Source organism: Panthera tigris, chromosome C1, assembly GCF_018350195.1.
Source record: "Panthera tigris isolate Pti1 chromosome C1, P.tigris_Pti1_mat1.1, whole genome shotgun sequence".
Classification (NCBI taxonomy): Eukaryota; Metazoa; Chordata; class Mammalia; order Carnivora; family Felidae; genus Panthera; species Panthera tigris.
In genome coordinates this window covers 42206010-42227395 of record NC_056667.1, presented here as the reverse complement: position 1 = coordinate 42227395, position 21386 = coordinate 42206010, and the positions used below count along the sequence as shown (strand labels likewise).

The window sequence follows — 21386 nt, the reverse complement described above, 5'->3', positions numbered from 1 at the left end:
TTAAAAAAAATTATTCTACACACAAAAAAGTTCTTTTTGTCACTTAAATTTGAGCTATTTTTTAATTCTTTTTTTTGAATTTTATTTTTCATTTTTTTAAATTTACATCCAAATTAGGTAGCATATAGTGCAACAATGATTTCAGGAGTAGATTCCTGAGCGCCCCTTACCCATTTAGCCCATCCCCCCTCCCACAACCCCTTCAGTAACCCTCAGTTTGTTCTCTATATTTATGAGTCTCTTCTATTTTGTCCCCCTCCCTGTTTTTATATTATTTTTGCTTCCCTTCCCTTATGTTCATCTGTTCTGTGTCTAAAAGTCCTCATACGAGTGAAGTCATATGATTTTTGTCTTTCTCCGACTAATTTCACTTAGCATAACACCCTTCAGTTCCATCCACATAGTTGCAAATGGCAAGATTTCATTCTTTTTGATTGCCGAGTAAAACTCCATTGTGTGTATATATGTGTGTGTGTATGTATATATATATATATATATATATATATATATATATATATATACCACATCTTCTTTATCCATTCATCCATCGATGGACATTTGGGCTCTTTCCATACTTTGGCTATTGTTGATAGTGCTGCTATAAACATGGGGGTGAATGTGTCCCTTCGAAACAGCACACCTGTATCCCTTGTGGTAAATGCCTAGTAGTGCAATTGCTGGGTTGGAGGGTAGTTCTATTTTTAGTTTTTTGAGGAACCTCCATACTGTTTTCCAGAGTGGCTGCACCAGCTTGCATTCCCAAAATTTGAGCTATTTTTGCTACTGACTACTAATACATGCTAAACCTTGATAAATACCTCTGTAATGATGTTATGTCTACACTGCAAGGCTCCACACATAACAATGATTCTCTAATTCATATATATATATATATACAATTCTCATATTCATATATGTATGGTTCCCTTATCAAGGCTACTAGAGCTATGGGTGGGGGGATTGGTTCCTCACATCCACAAGTCTCTATGTGGAAAGAAAGGGCAGTAGAAAACTTAGACGTTTAAACCAACCCTCTTCCTTCTTTCCTTATACTTTAACTGGGGCAGATGAAATAATGGAGGCATATGGAAATTTTAAAACAGTTATATGGAAAAGCATAGACAATTACTTTAGACATGGTAAAAGAAACATTTGCATGTCCTTAAAAAAAAAAAAAAAGAAAAGAAACATCTGTATGTTCTTAGACTCAAAGTTTGATTAAAGTACCTTTCCATGTGGAAGGCTGTATGTTGATTGGCTAGGTTGAATAGGTTTCTCCCATGTGTTTTATACAAAAAAAAATGAAATGGATAAACCATTTTTTTACCAAAAATAAATAAATAAAAATCATAACCTTAAAGCATAGACAATCTGGAAAAGAAAACTTGTTTGATCCCAAATCATAGGTAAGATAGGTGCTATTACACTTTTATGCATTTCCTATATATTTAAAAAAAATTTAATGGCATTCATATTGTACATGTAATTTTCTTTTAAAATACTTTCTTTGCCTTGTTTTTAAGTATTTCTTCTTTTTATATATACCACTTTTAAAAGTATTTTTAGTTTTAGTCATATTTATTAAAGTATAATTTACACACAGTAAAATATACCCAATTTAATCTATAATTTGATGAGTTTTGGCAAATGTATACACTTGTATAACCACCACCACAATCAGAATATAGAATAAAAAAAAAAAAAGGTTCCTTGTGCACCTCTGCAATCCCCTCTGCAGCCTCACCTAGGCAACCACTTCTCTAATTTCTATGATATTGACTTTTGCTTGGTCTAGAACTTCAAGTAAATAGGACCATACAGTATGTATTCTTTTGAATCTATTTTTGCTCAGCATGGCTTATTTAAAAATTTTTATTTTAATGTTTATTTTTGAGACAGAGCACGAGTCAGGGAGGGGCAGAGAAGGAGAGGGAGACACAGAATCCCAAGCAGGCTCCAGGCTCTGAGCTGTCAGCAAAGAGCCCCATGCAGGGCTGGAACTCACCCCCTCAGCCTGACTTGAGATGTGTCCATATTGCTATGTATATGTGGTAGTGTTTTTTTTTTTTTAAGTATTTTTAAAATTTGAATATTAGGAGGTGCCTGGGTGGCCCAGTTAAGTGTCTGACTTCAGCTCAGGTCATGATCTCAGATTTTGTGAGTTTGAGCCTCACATCAGGCTCTCTGCTGTCAGTGCAGAGCCTGCTTCAGATCCTCTGTCTCCCTCTCTCTCTCTGCCCCTCCCCGGCTGTCTTTCTCTCTCTCAAAAACAAATAAACATTAAAAAAAATAATAAAACAAAATAAACAGGGGTGCCTGGGTGACTTAACCAGTTAAGTGTCCAACTCTTGATTTTAGCTCAGGTCATGACCTCACTGTTGTGAGTTCAAGCCCCATGTTGGGCTCTGTGCTGGGCATGGAGCCTGCTTGAGATTCATTCTCTCTCTCTCTCAAAAAAAGAAGAAAATAATAAAAAAATAAAGTATTAAGTATTTTAAGTAAATATTCTATTGCATTGACTATACTATGTATTTTTTTTTAATCTTTTTTTTTTTTTTAATGTTCATTTTTTGAGAGACAGGACATGAGCAGGGGAGGGGGAGGGAGGGAGAGGGACAGAGAGAGAGACAGAGGATCTGAAGCAGACCGTGCACTGAGATGGAAAGCCCAAAGCAGGGCTCAAACTCACAAACCATGAGATCATGACCTGAGCCGAAGTAGGATGCTTAACTGACTGAGCCACCCAGGAGCCCAACATAAGTATTTTTGTGGACTTTCTGTTTCAGTGATCTTGAGGAAATACTTAGAATGCTGGGCAAATGCTAAATGTGCGCTTAACATTATAAGAAATCATCAAACTGTTTTCTAACATGGTTGCATAATTTTTTCATTGTTCTAAATGTTTATTTATTCTGAGACAGAGAAAGAGAGAGAAACTGGGGGAGGGGCAAAGAGAGAAGGAGAGACAGAGAATCTCAAACAGGGTCCCCACTGTTAGCTCAAAGCCTGATGCAGGGCTCAAACTCACAAACCATGAGATCATGACTTGAGCCAAAATCAAGAGTTGATGCGTAACTGAATGAGCCACCCAGGCGCCCCAAAAATGGCTGTATAATTTTTCAATCTGATCAGTAATGAATGAGAAAGCTGTTTCACATTCTTGCCAACACTTGCCATCATCCATCTTTTTGTTTATAGGCAGCCTTTTTAGTAGGCATAAACTAGTGTCTCATTGTGGTGTTATTTAATTTTTAAATGTTTGTTTAATTTGAGAGAGCAAGAGCGAGTGGGGGAGGGGCAGAGAGAGAGGGAGAGAGAGAATCCCATACAGGCTCCACACTGACAGCACAGAGCTCAAACCCACAAACCCAGAGATCATGACCTGGGTTGAGATCAAGAGTCTGACACTTGGGGCACTTGGGTGGCTCAGGTGGTTAAACGTGACTTTGGCTCAGGTCATTGTCTCATGGTCTGTGGGTTCGAGCTCTGTGTCAGGCTCTGTGCTGACAGCTCAGAGCCTGGAGCCTGCTTTGGATTCTGTGTCTCCTTCTCCCTGCCCTTCCTCTACTCGCTCTCTGTCTCTCTTTCAAAAATACATAGACATTAAAAAAGAAAGATTAAAAAAAAAAAGTCACTTAACTGACTGAACCACCCAGGCACCCCTCATTGTGGTTTTAATTTGTATTTCTCTAATGACCAATGATGTTGAGCTTCTTTTCATGTGCTTATTGGCCGTTCACATGATCTCTTTGTAGAAAGTCTAGTTAGTCCTTTGCCCATTTTTAAACTGGGTTATTTTTATCATTGAGTTGTAAGAGCTCTTTATATATTCTGAAAACATGTCCCTCTATCAGATATATAACGTGCAAATATTTTCAACCTTTCTGTAAATTGTCTTTTCACTTTGTTGATGGTGTCCTCTGTAAACTGTCTTTTCACTTCCTCGATGGTTTCCTTTGAAGCACAAAAGTCTTCATTTTTTTAATTAAATCCAATTAAACTAGCTTTTCTGTCACTTAAGCTTTTGGTGTCCTAAGAAGCTACTGCTTAATCCAAGGTTATAGTGATTTATATCTATGTTTTCCTCCTAAAAATTTTATATGCTTATGTAGATGTAGATGTAGCTCTTACATTTAGGTCTAGAATCCACTTTGAGTTAGTTTTTAATGTTGTTTTTTTTTTTTAATTTATTTTTTGAGAGAGTGTGTGCAAGTGGGGAAGGGGCAAAAAGAGGGGGACAGAAGATCCAAAGCGGGCTCTGCACTGACAGTAGCAAGCCCGATGTGGGGCTCAAACTCACAATCTGGGACATCGTGACCAGAGCCGAAGTCGGGCACTCAACTCACTGATCCACCTAGGCGCCCCTTGAGTTAATTTTTATATACAGTATGAAGTAAGGAATCAGATTCTTCTTTTACATGTGCCTACTCAGTTTTCCCAGCACTGTTTGTTGAAAAAACGACTCCTTCCCCATTAAATTGTCTTAGCACCCATGTCAAAAATCAATTTTGGGGGTTATTTCTGAACTCTCAATTCTAATGCATTGATATATATGTCTGTCCTAAGGATGTTGAACATCTTTTCATGTGCTTATTTGCCATCCATTAATCTTCTTTGGTAAAGGATCTGTTCAACTCTTTTGTCCATTTTCTGTTCACTTGTATTGTTTTCGTATTAAGTTTTGAGAGCTTTCTTTCTTTCTTTTTCTTTTTTTTTTAAAGAAGATTTTATTTTTAAGAAATCTCTACACCCAACACAGGCTCAAAGTCACAACCCCAAGATCAAGAGGCGCACACTCCCCTGGCTGAGCCAGCCAGGTGCCCCGAGAACTCTTTATAAAAGTTTTGAATACCTATGCTTTATCAGACATGTGATTTGCAAATACTTTGATCCAGTATGTGTACTGGCTTTTGATTCTTTTAACAGTATCTTTCAAAGAACAGAAGTCCTTAAGTTCGATCAAGGGCAATTTAGCTATTTTTTTTCCTTTGTAGATCATGCTTTTGTGCATATTTAAGAAATCTGCAGGGTGGCTGGCTGGTTTGGTCGGTAAAGCAAGCAACTCTTGATCTCCAGGTTGTAAGTTCGAGCCCCACATTGGATTGTAGAGATTACTTAAAAAATATAATCTTAAAGAAAAAAAGAAGAAATTTGCCTAACATCAAGTCACAAAGATTTTTTGTTTTCTTCTAGAGCCTTTTTTTAAGTTTGTTTATTTATTTATTTTGAGAGAGAGACAGAGCACGTGCACATGGGGGGGGGGGAGCACAGAAAGAGGGAGAGAGAAAATCCCAAGCAAGCTCTGCACTGTCAGTGCAGACTATGACAAACACGGGGCTTGAACTCAGAAACCACTGAGATCATGACCTAAGCCGAAACCAAGAGTCAGACACTTAACCCACTGAGCCACCCAGGTGCCCCTCTTCTAGAACTTCTTTTTTCTTTTTAACGTTTATTTATTTTGAGAGAGACAGAGTACGAGCGGAGAAGGGGCAGAGAGAGAGGGAGAATTCCAAGTAGGCTCCACTTAGCGCAGAGCCCGACACAGGGCTCAGACTCATGAAACTGTGAGATCATGATTTGACCCCAAATCAAGAGTTGGATGCTTAACTGACTGAGCCACCCAGGCATGTCTTCTAGTACTTTTAAATAGTTTCTTGTTTCATATGTAGGCCTATGATCAATTAAGAGTTAATTTTTGGGGGTGTTTGGCTGGGTCAGTTGGAAGATCATGAGACTCTTGACCTTGAGGTCATGAGTTCAAGCCCCACTCTGGGTGTAGAGGTCACAACCACCCAATCAATCAATCAGAGTTAATTTTTATATAGAGTCCAAGGTAGAATAAGCTCACTTTTTTTTTTTTTCCTAAAGTAGGCTCCATGCCTAAAGTGGGGCTTTTTTTAAAGTAGTTTTTAATTTATTTTTTATTTTTTGTAGTAATCTCTACATCCAATGTGGGGCTGCTCAAACTCACAACTCCAAGATCAATAGTTGCTCTTCCAATTGAGCCAGCCAAGCACCCCTCACTTTTTTTTGCATCCAGAGATCCAGCGGTTGTAGCTGGATTTGTTGTAGCACCGTTTGTTGAAAAGATTATCATTTCTTTATTGAATGCACTTTAAACTTACGTCAAAAATTAATCAACCATATATGTCTAGGCCTATTTTTGTATTCTCTATTCTGGTCCACTGAACCTTTGCCTATTTCTATGCCTGGACTTGCAACTGGTGTCTGAAGTGAAGGCAGTCTTGTGGGACTAACCCTTAACCTATGGGATCTGACACTGTCTCCAGGTAAATGTCAGAATTGAATTCAATTTGTAGTATGCACAGATGCTGTCTGCTGAGAACTGGAAAACTGCTTGGTGGAGTGTGGAAAAAAACACGTGTTAGAATTGATGTCAGAAGTGGGGTTTGAGGGGTGCCTGGGTGGCCTAGTTGGTTAAGGTATCTGACTCTTTTGGCTCACGTCATGATCTTGCTCTTCATGAGTTCGAACCCTGCATTGGGTTCGGCACCATCTATGCAGAGCCTGCTTGGAATTTTCTCTCTCCCTTTCTCTGCCTCTCCCATCTCGCATGTGCTCTTTCTCTCCCTCAGAATAAAAAAAAAGAAAAAAAAAAGGAAAAAAGAAATGGGATTTGCTATAATGGCTGTGGCTCATAAAAATATGTGGTTTGGGAAGAGAAAAGATGAAAGAGGGATGAAAAACCTCTGATTCCAGAGTAGCCAGGTATTCACCATGATATGGAGTAGCAGCTGAGCTGCAATCAGTTACTAAAGGTAAAAGTTGCCAACAGAATTTAGAGATGGATCTAAACCTTACCAGCAACTGCTTGTGGCAGTGGTTAGGCAGATTAATCAAGATAAAAGGGCCAGGATTCCTTGGCATGACCCCTCACTGGGGACTCAAAGCCTTTCAGGTAAGACTGGGTAAATTGGTCAGGGAATGGAAAAGTTACCAAAATCCACTGGTGAAGCCTTAATGTGGGCTTATAATTAGATCGAGAGAAAATAAAAATGTGTGGGTTGAGGGGCACCTGCGTGGCTCAGTTAAGCGGCTGACTTCAGTTCAAGTCATAATCTCACAGTGTGTGGGTTCGAGCCCCACATTGGGCTCTGAGCCTGGAGCCTGCTTCAGATTCTGTGTCTCCCTTTCTCTCTGCCTCTCCCCCACTCACACTCTTTCGCTCTCTCGCTCTCTCTCTCAAAAAAAAAAAAAAAATTAAACAATTTTTTTAATGTATGGGTTGATGGAATTATGAAAGGTGGAATGTTTAAACAGGTTTTACGTAAAGAAGCTGTGTTTCCTTTACCTGAATGTCTTATGGGAATGAGCATTATGTCTGGCTAGGGAACACTTCACCTACCTAGTAATATAGTCAAAATCTGTGGATGAAGTCCTAATGAAGGCTACAGTCAGGAATGTAATAGAATTAAACTAAAAGTTTGTAGGACAACTGGTATGGTTGAGTAGGCTTTATGTAAAGTGACTGTATTTCTTTTACTTGACTGTATTATAAGGATGGACATTTTATTTGACTAGGAAATGTTACTCCTACCTAACATTGTAAAACAGAAAGCATGTAAATCTACTCTTCAAGCAATGTTAAGTAGACATGCTAAATGGGTGCCAGAAGGTTTCTTAAGCCTGTGCAGTGTAGAATATAGGCCGAAGTGCTGGCAGGGACAAATTCTCTGTGCCTTACTTATGTGAAGAACAGACTGGGGCATTGGACTAGAGAATTTCCAACCAAGAGGCATTTACTACCTTGCTCTCTGACATTAATTGAAGCTACCTTATGACAGAAGGATTAAAAAATGATCTTAAAACCTGAAATATGCATGGTGTTCTGGGTGATGTCAGAGAAACACTCTAATGGGGATGGCAGTGCTAGGAGAGTTCCCTAGTGAAATGGAAATTGTTTATACAGGATAATGCTAACCTGGGGAATGCAAGGAGGGTATAATCATGGGCAGGAAGACTCTTTCTCCCTAGGACCCACTTTGAAACTGCACAAGGAGCTGCTACATTCTATCATCACTTGGACAGTACCTTGTAAACAGCTGTCCACTAGCCGACAAAGAGTTGCTTGGTTTGTGGACAGTAGTTCCAAGGTGAACAGACAACATCCTGTTTGAAAGGCCAGCACTCTGACTAAAAAAGGTAAAAGCAAATGAGCTCTGTGAGCTGAACTGCATGCTGTTTTCCCAGCAGTGATTAAAGAATTGAAAAGTGATAAAAGGCTCTTGTTGGGTTTTTAATGACTTGAGGGCAGTGGTCAATGGCCTGAGCATACGGATGGGCACAAGGGCAATAGGAACAGAATTGAAGGGGTGCTCATATGAGACATGGCCCTATGGAAATCACTGTGGGAATCTGAAGAGTGCATTCTAGTAGGACATTTCTACGCCCATTAGAACTCCTTGTAGGTTCAGAAGATAACTGGAATAGACCAGCAGAAGAACTTGCCTGGGGTGGCCTGGGGTGGCCACATGGGTCCATGAAATAAGTGGATATGGAGATACTACAGCAATGCAGATATGGGCTGAATGTAGACATATGGCAATCTCTGAGGCACAAATTGCCAGCAAGAACGGTTCAGCCTGCCAGCAAAGGAGACAGACACTGTAGATGGCTATGTGGCAAATTCCCTGGGGGGAAAGGCCCTGATCATAGCTAGCAAGTCAGACTAGCACTGGTAGTCCTGGGGAGATACAGATGGGTCTTGACAGAAGTAGATACTGACTCTGGACTGGGCTTTGCTCAGACAGTGATAGATATGAATGCTTAGAATGCTATAGAGCAACCAAAACATAAGACATTGAAACAATTTGGACAGCCGACTGTCATTTCTTCTGATCAAGGAACATACTTTACAGTGTATAATGTTGATGGAGTTCAGGACACATTGCCCTAAAACATGGCTTCTTGGCATATTGACTATCCTAAGCTAAAGTTGTTTGAGAAAACAGCAGAAGCAGGAAGATTACTCTGACTTCCCTCCCTCACCCTTCTTCCCTGAAATAGGTCATAAAACGCCCATGTGAAAGGTACCCTCCTTGTACCAGGAAGAAGGAAGATATTTTATCACCAGAGACCTGGAATTGGGGGCTGAGGAATCTGTACAAACAAACTGTATTTAACTAACTCTTATTTTCCTAGCCACTTCTTCACCATTTACTACCCCTAGCCAAAACATCTTTGTCTTGTCAATTTTTCACAAATTTGTTTCTTTACCTAAAAGGTATAAAAGCTTCCTGCTCTGGTCACTTCAGGGCTTCATTCTTGTTTGAAGATTCCCACATATAAAACTTTGAAGTTTTAATAAAATTTGTATGCTTTTCTTCTGTAAATCTGTCTTCATCAGTTTAATTTTCAGGCCCATCTGCTCCCTCGAGGTAGCCACCTGGGTTCATGAAATGAGTGGATCTGGGGTACTGCAGCAATGCAGACAGAGGCTGAATCTAGACATTCTTCCTGCAACCTCTGAGGCACAAATTGGCAGAGCTGAGTAACACTTTTTCCTCCCTTCCAATGTCCAACAATGGGCAGAGAGAGATCTTCCTCAGGGTAACAGTTTCAAAGAATTGGAATGGGCAATTCATATATTGGTTGTTTTAAAAAGGGGGTGGGGGGCGCCCGGGTGGCTCAGTCGGTTAAGCGTCTGACTTCGGCTCAGGTCATGATCTCACAGTCCATGAGTTCGAGCCCCGCATTGGGCTCTGTGCTGACAGCTCAGAGCCTGAAGCCCGTTTCAGATTCTGTGTCTCCCTCTCTCTCTGCCCCTCCCCTGTTCATGCTCTGTCTCTCTCTGTCTCAAAAATAAATAAATGTTAAAAATAAAAATTAAAAATAAAAATAAAAAATAAAAACGGGGTGGGGTAGAGGTGAGAAACAGGTCTGAAGAGCTAGATTCCATGCCTTTGTGAGAGTATGCTCATGCTCAATATGAGTGGGGCTAAAAAGAGTGTCCCCACTAGATATTCTTCTGTTTTTCTGGTGGATCCAGAGAAGAGGGAATGGGAAAGGATGCTGGTATGGCTATGTAATTCTTGCCAAGGGAGGATACTGGTAAAATGACTATACTTTTTTTTCCCCCTTCTTCTTCTTCTTCCCTGTATCAATTAAACTTAAAAAAAATGTTTTTAATGTTTATTTTTGAAAGAGAGAGAGAGAGCGAGCAGAGTTGGGGCGGGGGGCAGAGGGAAAGGGAGACACAGGATCTGAAGCAGGCTCCAGTATCTGAGCTGTCAGCACAGAGCCAGACTCAGGGCTCGAACCCATGAAACATGAGATCATGACCCGAGCTGAAGTCTGGCACTTAACTGACTGAGCCACCCAGGAGCTCCAATTAAACTTAAAAAAAAAAAAAAAAAAAAAAAAAAAAAAAAAAAAAATTCCCAACCAGGGGCTTCTGGGTGGCTCAGTTCGTTAAGCATCTGACTTTGGCTCAGGTCATGATCTCATGGTTCTTGAGTTGAGCCCTGCATCGGGCTCTCTGCTCTCAACACGGAGCCCACTTCGAATCCTCTCTTCCCCTCTCTCTGCCCCTTCCCTGCTTGTGCTCTCTCTCTCAAAATAAACAAGCATTAAAAAAAAAAATTCCCAAGGGGTACCTGAGTGGCTCAGTCACTTAAGCATCCAACTTAAGCTCAGGTGATAATCTTGAGGTTTGTTAAGTTCGAGCCCTGCATCAGGCTCTGCACTGACAGTTAAAAGCCTGCTTAAGATTCTCTCTCTCTGCCTCCCTCTTTTCCCCTCCCCACTTCTGCGCACATGCACGCTTGCTCTCTCTTTCTCTCAAAATAAAATGAACTAAAAAAAAAAAATTAAAAATTCCCAACCTGATGCAGTGGTCACAGATCAGGGCTGCAACTACACATGTTGGAAGCAGGGATGATTCCTAAGTAAGAAATTGTAACTGTACTTTAAAATGTTTTTGTGGTGCCTGGGTGGCTCAGTCAGTTGAGTGTCTTACTCTTGATTTAGGCTCAGGTCATGATCCTAGGGTTGTGGGATCAAGCTCCGAGTTGGGCTCTGTACTGAGCATGGAGCCTGCTTGGGATTCTCCCTCTCTCCCCCTCTCTGCTCCTCTCATACACTCTCTCCCTAAAAGAGTAAATAATAATAAAATATTTTTGTCAGAATTCCCCAGAGCCTAATGGAGAGGAGATGTTCCATCTGACAGAATTGGGATTAAAAGTGAATGCAATTATACTGCCCGGAAGTAAATACAGCCCACTAGTTCTGTACCTATGTAATCTTACCCTCTCTGAATGAGAGTTGACTCAGTGGGAGACAGGTGCTAATCTAGTATTACTGCCTGCAATCCAGATCAGCACAGTGGCCAAAACTAATAATGTCCCTTCCAGAGGTAGAAAAGTTTGGTATAAATGAAGAGAAAGAAAAATAGTAGCTAAGGGTACAGAAATGAACAAATGGGTCATGTCATGAGTGAAATCCAAGAGAACACTAACACCGCTAAAGAAGCTCAGAGCAAGAGATATCTCTTAGCTCAGTTGTACCAGCTGCCTGAGAGCAATATATGGCTTCACCTTAAGACCACTTCTGCTTTTGAAACTTTACAAGATCTAATGGAAGCCTGCAAATCTGAGTGGCCTTGCCCTGGCAGACATTTTCATATGATATGATTACTAATGACTGAATAGGACTCTCCTGATGTGCCAGTATCTGTTAACTGTTATGATCTTTTTGTTATAAAGGATCTGCGGTCAAAGATTGGGGTGGCTCGTGGTAGAATTAGAAATTATTTGGTCTCTGTCCCAGGTTCCTGGCAGAGCTCCTCAAATCCTTGGAATTTCCCAATAGGAGTATCTTGTCATTTATCAGGAGTCCCTTTTGAGAACATGCTAATAAGGTGACAGAGCAGAGTCCTTAGACAGCCTCAGGATGAAGCTGGTGAACAGAAAGACCAAATGATTAGAGGGTTGGACCTTTCAGCCCCATCTTTGGACTTCTAGAAAGGGTAAGTGAGGAAGGTGCAGATTAAGCTCTATAAAAACTCCTGAACAAGAAGATATGAGGAGCTTCCACGTTGGTGAATGCATCCACATGCCCTGAAGGACGGTGCACCCCAAGTTCTGTGGGGACAGAAGCTCCTGTACTCAGGATACTTCTGGGCCCCACCCTATGTACCTCTTAATCTGGCTGTTCATCAGTATCCTTTATAATATCCTTTATAATAAACTGGTAAATGTCACTAAATGTTTCCCTGAGTTCTATGAGCTGCTCTAGCAAATTAATCAAACAGAAGAGGGGCTTATAGGAACCTCTAATCTTTATAACCAGTCAGAAGCACAGGTAAAAACCTAGACTTGGGACTGGCATCTGAAGTAGGGCAGTAGTCTTATGGGACTGTAGGATCTGATGTCATCTCCAGTTTAATAGTGTCAGAATTAAACTAAATTTGTAGGACATCTAGTCAGTGTTGCTGAGAATGGGAGAATTGCCTGGTGAGTTGTGGAGAAAACACACACTGGAGCCACAAAACACTGTCTTGATTACTGTAGCTTATAGAATAGCTGGAAGTCAGGTAGTGGAAGTGCTCCAATTTTGTTCTTCATTTTCCTAAGTTATTTTAATATTCTTTGCACTTCTGTATGAATTTTAGAATCAGTCTGTCAATTTCTCTTCAAAAGCCTGCTGGGATTTTGACTGGGGCTGTATAAATCTACAACAGACTTGGGGAGAATTGTCATTTTAACATTATTAAGTCTTTCAACTCATGAATATGGTAGATCTCTCCATTTAGCTAGGCCTTCTTCAATGTCTCTCAGCAGTGCTTTGTTTTTCTGTGTACAGGTCTATACATTTTGGTCAGATACACCCATCCCTAAGTATTTCATAGTTTTTGACACAATTGTAAATGTCATTTTTCCATTTATATTGGTTGTTGTTGGTATACAAAAATGCAACTGATTATTATGTATATCGTGTATCCTGGAACCTTGCTAAACTCAATTAGAACTAGCTGCCCTTTTGCAGATTTCATGGGATTTTTCTACAGAGATAATCAGGTCATCTGTTACCTCATTCTTTCCACTCTGGATGTCTTTTGTTTCTTTCCTGATCACACTGGACAAATCCTCCATTACAATGTTCAATATGGTGAGACTGGACACCCTCTTGTTCCTGATCTTGGTAGGGCAACATTCACATTTAATTTTTCACTATTAATTTTGATGTTAGCTATAGGATTTCCTTAGACATCCTTTATCAGGACTGTGTAGTGGATTTTGTCAATTCTTTTTCTGCATCTATTTTCTGCTTTTCATTTTTTGGTTTTTTTTTAATGTTTATTTTTGAGAGCGAGAGAGTGCGCGAGCAGGAAAGGGGCAGAGAGAGAGAGAGAGAGAGAGAGAGAGAGAGAGACAGAATCTGAAGCAGGCTCCGTGCTGTCAGCACAAAGCCTAACGTGGGGCTCAAGCCCATGAACCGTGAGATCATGACCTGATCTGAAGTCAGACGTTCAACTGACTGAGCCACTCAGGTGCCCCAGATTGCTTTTCTTTCCTCTTCTGGTAATAGAAAGGAACACACTGATTTTCAAATGTAAACCAACCTTGCATTCTTGGAATAACCTTCCTGGTCCTTTTTATACACTGTTGGGTTCCATTTGTTAGAAAATTAAGAATTTCCTCATCTACATTCATGAGAGATATTGTTCAGTAATTTTCTTTTCTTACAAGGTCTTTGTCTGGTACTGATTTCAGGATAATTCTGGTTTTCTTCCCACCCCACATACCCACCGCCCCCCCAAGCTTTATTTCTCTCTAAGCTTCAGTTTAGATAGTTTCTACTGCTATGCATTTAATTTTGCTGATCTTTTCTTCTGTTATCTACTATTAAGTTCATTCAGATATATATTTTTTCATTTTTAGAACCTTTTTTAATGTTTATTTTTTTCTTTAATTTTAATTTAATTTTTTAAAAAATAATTTACATCCAAATTAGTTAGCATATAGTGCAACAATGACTTCAGGAGTAGATTCCTTAGTGTCCCTTACCCATTTTGCCCATCTCCCCTCCCACAAGTTCTCCAGTAACCCTCAGTTTGTTCCCCACATTTATGAGTCTCTTCTGTTTTGTCCCACTCCCTGTTTTTACACTATTTTTGTTTCCCTTAATGTTTATTTACTTTTAAGAGAGAGAGAAACAGCGCGAGCAGGGGAGAGGCAGAGAGAGAGAAACACAGAATCTGAAGCAGCTCCAGGCTCTGAGCTATCTGCCAGAGCCCAATGCTGGGCTCAAACCCACAAGCTGTGAGATCATGACTTGAGTTGAAGTCAGATGCTTAACTGACTGAGCCACCCAGGGACCCCATCCAGATATTTTTCATGTCAAATATTTAAAGTTTTAGCTATAGTATTTCTATTTTATTTACTTTTTATATTTTTTCTTCTATTAATATTCATGTTTTCTTTAAAATCTTGGATCATATCTATAAAAATTTTTTTGAAGTTACTTTTCTGGTATTTGCATTATCACCATCACTTCTGGGTCTATTTCAAGTGTCTGATTTTTCTTCTGGTTATGGGTCACATTTTCCTGCTTCTTCCCTCATCTAGCAATTTTTATCAGATACTAAACATGTTGTTGAGTTAGGCTAGATTTTGTTCTTTTTTTTTTTTTTTAATTAAAAAAAAATTTTTTTTTTTAACGTTTTATTTATTTCTGAGACAGAGAGAGACAGAGCATGAACGGGGGAGGGTCAGAGAGAAAGGGAGACACAGAATCTGAAGCAGGCTCCAGGCTCTGAGCTGTCAGCACAGAGCCCGACGCGGGGCTTGAACTCGCGGACTGCGAGATCATGACCTGAGCCGAAGTCGGATGCTCAACCAACTGAGCCACCCAGGTGCCCTGATTTTGTTCTTTTTTTAAAAGAGTGCTTAGTTTTTCTCCGGCAGAAAGTTAATTTATTTTCAGAGCAACTTAACCATTTCAAACTTGTTTTTAAGCTGTGTTAGTGTTACCCTAGAGAAGCCTTTATTTTAGGGCTAGTTTAATCTCTTCTAGCATCTGTACTGAATGCCCTGGGTGTTAAGTTCTTTCCAGTGTTAGGAAGTCTAGTATTTCCAAACCCTGTGTGAGCTCCAAGTGTTGTTCAGTTAGCCACTCCTTGGTATTTGTTCTTTCTCAGACTTCAAGGAGTCTCATCCTAGACATTCACAGCTCACTAACCAGACAAAAACTCAAGAAACCTTTAAGATTTCTGGAGTCTCTTCTAGATGTAGCTTTCACCTCTGCATTACTCTGCCTTATAAATTCCATACATTTTGTCCGATACCTCAATCTCACCAAACTTATCTCCTCAGGTCAATGAAATTGCTGTGCTGTACTTGGTTCTCTTTCAGGGATGGGAATCTTTGCTGCCTTTTGCCTACTGTCTAGAAAGACTTGTTCCAAATCTTTCCCATCCTGTGTTTTCTAGTATTAATGGTTAGAGGGCTAGTCTGGTACAAGTTACTCTGTCATGGCCCCCAGAGTATAAATTTCTGCTTATATAATTTTCTATCATGTCTTCTTTACTAATAACATACAAATATACCACTGTCTGGGTATTTCAACATTACTTCACATTTATCTATTGCTGGACCTCTAGGTTATTTAGACTTAATTGCTATTATAAATAACGGTCTGATGAATATCTCTCAAACAAGTGCTTGGATATAATTTTAAAATTAAAAGGTAGACTACTTAAATGTTGATCAATAGGGAAGTGGCTATATGAATTACTGCTAAGTTCATTTATTAAGTATAGAGGAATGTATTAAGGGTTATGTCCCCCAAAAAGACAGGTTAAAGTCCTAATCTCCAGTACTTCAGAATGTGACTTTATTTGGAAATCGAGTTGTTGCTAATATAATTAGTTAAGATGAAGTCATAAGAGTGGACCTTAATCCATTATGACTGATGTTCTTTTATGAAAAGGGGAGATTTGGACACAGAAACATATACACAGAAAACAATGTGAAGACATGTGGACAAGATGGTCATCGGACAGGAGTGATGCGTGTAAAGCCAAGGAATGCTAAGGATTGGTAGCACACACCAGAAGCTAGAAGAAGCAAGGAAGAACTCTTCCCTAGAGCTGTCCCAGAAAGTATGGCCCTAAAGACACCTTGATTTTAGACTTAAAGCCTCCAGAACGGAAAGACAAACATTCCTGTTGTTTTAAGTCACCCACATGTGGTACTTTGTTATGGTAGTACTAGGAAACTAATATACCATACAATAAAGATTATGTGATTACTAAAAATCATGTTGTCAAAAACTTTCTAAAATACGGGAAAATACTCATTATAATGTGTGATATAGGTACTATTATTATTCCCATTTAACAAATGTGAAACTGCAGCCCCGGGCTTACTGATTTCTTCAAGATGTCATACATAAGTGCTGGAACGTGATTTGAATCCAGGTAGATTCCTGTGTGCTTTTGCTACTATGCTATACTATCTCTTAATTATTAAAAGCTGTAAGCAGCATTAGAACTTTTAATGCAAACTGAGAAGTCAATTCCATTTAAATATAAACAAAATAAGCCAGGGAAGCAGGAATATAGAAACCTAAACTACTTGAGTTGGAGATAAATATTCTAACATTCCCCAATTACAGTGCATTTTGTTTATTTTCATTTTTTTAAAATAATCTCTACATTCAACAGGGGGCTCGAACTCACAACCCCAAGATCAAGAGTCACATGGTCTACTGACTGAGCCAGACAGGCACCCCTACAGTGCATTTTGGAATAAATTTTTCAGGGTGATCATCCACAGAATAAACTTAAAAGAACATCAACACTTATAAGTAATAACAAAAATAAATACTTATGTGATAGGCTGTTAAGAAACTAGGGAGTTCTCAGAACCTGTAAGGACAATAAAAGGAGGAAATTTTTGGATCAGAGGCAGTTTAATATAGCTATTGAGGCAGTCTCAATTTTTTTAAGCTTATTTATTTTGAGAGAGAGAGGGGGAGACAGTGTGAGCGGGGCAAAGAGAGAGGGAGAGAGAAAATCCCAAGCAGGCTCCTCATCATCAGCACAGAGCCTGATGTGGGGCTCAAACTCACAAATCATGAAATCATGACCTGAGTGAAAACCAGGAGTTAGAAGCTTAACTGACTGAACCACCCAGGCACCCCAGAGGAAGTGTCTATGAATGAACTGGGGAATATAGTAGGAGGGGTCAGAAAAGTTCCCAGGTAGGGGCACCTGGGTGGCTCAGTCGGTTAAGCGGCCGACTTCGGCTCAGGTCATGATCTCACGGTTAGTGAGTTCAAGTCCCGCATCGGGCCCTGTGCTGACAGCTCAGAGCCCGGAGCCTGTTTCAGATTCTGTGTCTCCCTCTCTCTGACCCTCCCCCGTTCATGCTCTGTCTCTCTCTGTCTCAAAAATAAATAAAATGTTAAAAAAAAAAAAATTTAACACAAAAAATAAGAAAAAAAAAGAAAAGCTCCCAGGTAGAAGTTTAGCTGGGTACAAGGCAATTTTCTCTATTCCCTAAACCCCTGTCCTCTGTGTATCTCACATAAAAGAGCTTTCACTGAATTGCCTTTTTGTGTTATGCACTGAGTTTTCATCAAAGAATAAGAAGGTATCTTGTAAGATGTTAATGCTATTTACTACATCACTATTGTTAAAAACAACTCTCACACTACCTGTATGAGTCCATTTATAATATCATCCCTATTGAAGTTCTGTAAAAAAAATTTTAATTTGTAGTTAATTGCCCAGAAAAGCTTTACTTCCCTGTAAGGATATGGAATGGTATTTCCTCTTTATATGTAAAGAGAACTATATAGCTGATTATTTGCAGCCCAGCCACAAAAAGAACCTGAATCACCATGTATGGTCTATATATTTATAATCTACTATTTTCCCTATAACCTTTAATTTCTTTTCCAATTATTTTTCCTTGGTCCTGATCTCTAATTTTAAATACTAAAAAAAAAATGTTTTTAATGTGTATTTATTTTTGAGAGAGAGAGAGACAGAGCGTGAGTGGGGGAGGAACAGAAAGAGAGGGAGACACAGATCTGAAGCAGGCTCCAGGCTCTGAGCTCTCAGCACAGAGCCCGATGTGGGGCTCAAATCCACAAACCCCAGGATCATGACCTGAGCCGAAGTCAGACACAATCGACTGAGTCACCCAGGTACCCCTAATTTCAAATATTTTAATTTATACTCTATTAAAATGTTTCTACTATTAAAATGTTTTTTCTGCAGTGTTTCAAATCATTTAATGGAATGAATTTTATTAATAAATAACCAACAAAGAGTTGTATCATAACCCTCAAAAAAGAATAATATGGAATCTGATCCAAATTCTTGCTTCTCCAGAGACCATGAATGCAGACAGCAATGTCTTAAACAATGAAGTTTTATGTGGATGAGGGCTGGGCACTGAAATGTACCATAATCACTGGATTACCTTAAAACTTTTGATTAGCAAATGGACTCACTATAGGCTCCTTTTTTTTTTTTTTTTAAGGTCCAGCACGGGGCTTGAACTCACAACCTGAGATCATGACTTGAGCTGAGGTCAAGTGTCAGACATTTAGCCAACTGAGCCGCCCAGGCACCCCATGTAGGAACCTAATTTTTATACTCCATGACGTCAGAACAGTGTCTCATTCATCACTGTCATTCAGTATCTAGTATTACTGAGATAATTCTGAAAGAATAAATTTAGTTTATAACCTAAGATTCTCTCTTAAGTAATCTCTGCACCCAGTGTGGGTGGGGCTTGAACTCATGATCCTGAGATCAAAAGTTGCATGCTCTACCAACTGAGCCAGCCAGGCATCCCTAAAGGTTCTTATATTGTGTCTTTTAAAATCTGTGTCCTTAAAAAAAAAAATCACTTCAATATACCATTTAAAGGGGCGCCTGGGTGGCTCAGTCGGCTAGGCGTCCGACTTCGGCTCAGGTCACGATCTCGCGATTTGTGAGTTCGAGCCCCACGTTGGCCTCTGTGCTGACAGCTCGGAGCCTGCAGCCTGCTTCGATTCTGTGTCTCCCTCTCTCTCTGCCCCTCCCCTACTTGTGCTCTGTCTCTGTCTCTCAAAAAGAAATAAATATAAAAAAAATTTTTTTTTTAAATATACCATTTAGAAATGGCTTTCTTGTGTTAAGGAGAATATCACTTGAAAAAGAAAAACATAGTTCTCTTTTTGGTACATACGATTCTTGCTGCAGACATGTTGCATGGCCCAAACTGCCCATAGCTGGACTCCTGGTGTTGTGAAACAGCCAAGTAAAGGGAAAAATGGATTAAAGGACCTAAAGTTTCAAAAGAAAAAAAATAAAGTTACATCCTATACTTAGTGTCATTTCTAAAGCAATCATTCCTGAGCTTTTCATACTAGAAATTTCATCCAACTATTTTTAAACTAATATAAATGAATTATAGAGCATTTTTTCCTTGTCTTGAGACACTTGAGAAAGGATCATATTCATATAAAGTTTTGGTACAAAAGTTGGAAGGTGATCAGAACAAGGTACTGGCAGAAATATTTTTTTGGAAATACTCTTTTGGTATTAAAGATAAATATTTAAGAATAACAGACCTTGTTTTGGAAACTGAGAAAAGGAGGAGTTAATTGGCAACTATCTGGTAGAACACCACGAAAGTGAATACCAGCCTTTTAATTTCTACCAGTCCTCTGCCTTCTGCTCCAAAATAGATAGAACATAAGTTGGGGGAATCAAAAATGTTGGCACTGTCAGCATTTGTGAAGTAGAGAACAAAAATAAGATGCAATAATGTTATTTATATGGCAATATGGAGTCTTTCAGGAAATTAGTAATTTAGCTCTGAAGTCACCTGTCATAAACAGTGAGGCATCCAATATGCGCTTTAAGAAATTATCACAAACTGCTTCCCAAACTAACCTGGTGCTACTTCCAGTTCTTTCAGTGTGTCATCTTGTCCTGGACCTCTTTGCATTAAGACATTATCTCTTCTTCCTAAAATCTTCTGCCCCTACTTAGTTATCTCTCAAAATTCAGCTCATAATTTATTTCCTCTGGAGGCTTTTTACCATTTTCCATTGCATTTAAGTACTGTCATCTTTAATTTCATAGCATCCTATGTATATAACTAGCTTAATAGTGAATTATGTCTGATTCACATTTGGTGTCCCTCACTAGGCTGTAAGGTTCTTGTCTGTAGGCAACAGGTCTTTTTTTTTTTTTTTTTTTTCCAGATTAGCTTATTGGATTCATCTTTTTTTTTAAAATATATGAAATTTATTGTCAAATTGGTTTCCATACAACACCCAATGCTCATCCCAAAAGATGCCCTCTTCAATACCCATCTCCCACCCCCCATCAGCCCTCAGTTTGTTCTCAGTTTTTAAGAGTCTTTTATGCTTTGGCTCTCTCCCACTCTAACCTCTCTCTCTCTCTCTCTTTTTCTCCTTCCCCTCCCCCATGGGTTCCTGTTAAGTTTCTCAGGATCCACATAAGAGTGAAAACATATGGTATCTGTCTTTCTCTGTATGGCTTATTTCACTCAGCATAACACTCTCCAGTTCCATCCACGTTGCTACAAAGGGCCATATTTCATTCTTTCTCATTGCCACGTAGTACTCCATTGTGTATATAAACCACAATTTCTTTATCCGTTCATCACTTGATGGACATTTAGGTTCTTTCCATAATTTGGCTATTGTTGAGAGTGCTGCTATAAACATTGGGGTACAAGTGTCCCTATGCATCAGCACTCCTGTATCCCTTTGGGTAAATTCCTAGCAGTGCTACTGCTAGGTCATAGGGTAGGTCTGTTTTTAATTTTTTGAGGAACCTCCACACTGTTTTCCAGAGCAACTGCACCAGTTTGCATTCCCACCAACAGTGCAAGAGGGTTCCTGTTTCTCCACATCCTCTCCAGCATCTATAGTCTCCTGATTTGTTCATTTTGGCCACTCTGACTGGCGTGAGGTGATATCTGAGTGTGGTTTTGATTATTTCCCTGATGAGGAGCGACGTTGAGCATCTTTTCCTGTGCCTGTTGGCCATCAGATGTCTTCTTTAGAGAAATGTCTATTCATGTTTTCTGCCCATTTCTTCACTGGATTATTTGTGTTTCGGGTGTGGAGTTTGGTGAGCTCTTTATACATTTCGGATACTAGCCCTTTGTCCGATATGTCATTTGCAAATATCTTTTCCCATTCCGTTGGTTGCCTTTTAGTTTTGTTGATTGTTTCCTTTGCAGTGCAGAAGCTTTTTATCTTCATGAGGACCCAATAGTTCATTTTTGCTTTTAATTCCCTTGCCTTTGGGGATGTGTCAAGTAAGAAATTGCTACGGCTGAGGTCAGAGAGGTCTTTTCCTGTTTTCTCCTCCAGGGTTTTGA

The 21386-nt window shown here is 39.5% G+C and overlaps 1 protein-coding gene across 2 annotated transcripts in view; it reads right to left on the bottom strand.

Annotated features, from left to right (window-relative positions):
• Positions 1-21386, bottom strand: part of ZYG11B (zyg-11 family member B, cell cycle regulator) — a 92539-nt gene that overhangs the window by 4767 nt on the left and 66386 nt on the right. For both annotated transcript variants that reach the window (XM_007077195.2, XM_042997186.1), the window contains exon 13: positions 19212-19309. In XM_007077195.2, the coding sequence (XP_007077257.1) occupies positions 19212-19309 (98 nt within the window). The remainder of the gene's footprint in view (positions 1-19211; positions 19310-21386) is intronic.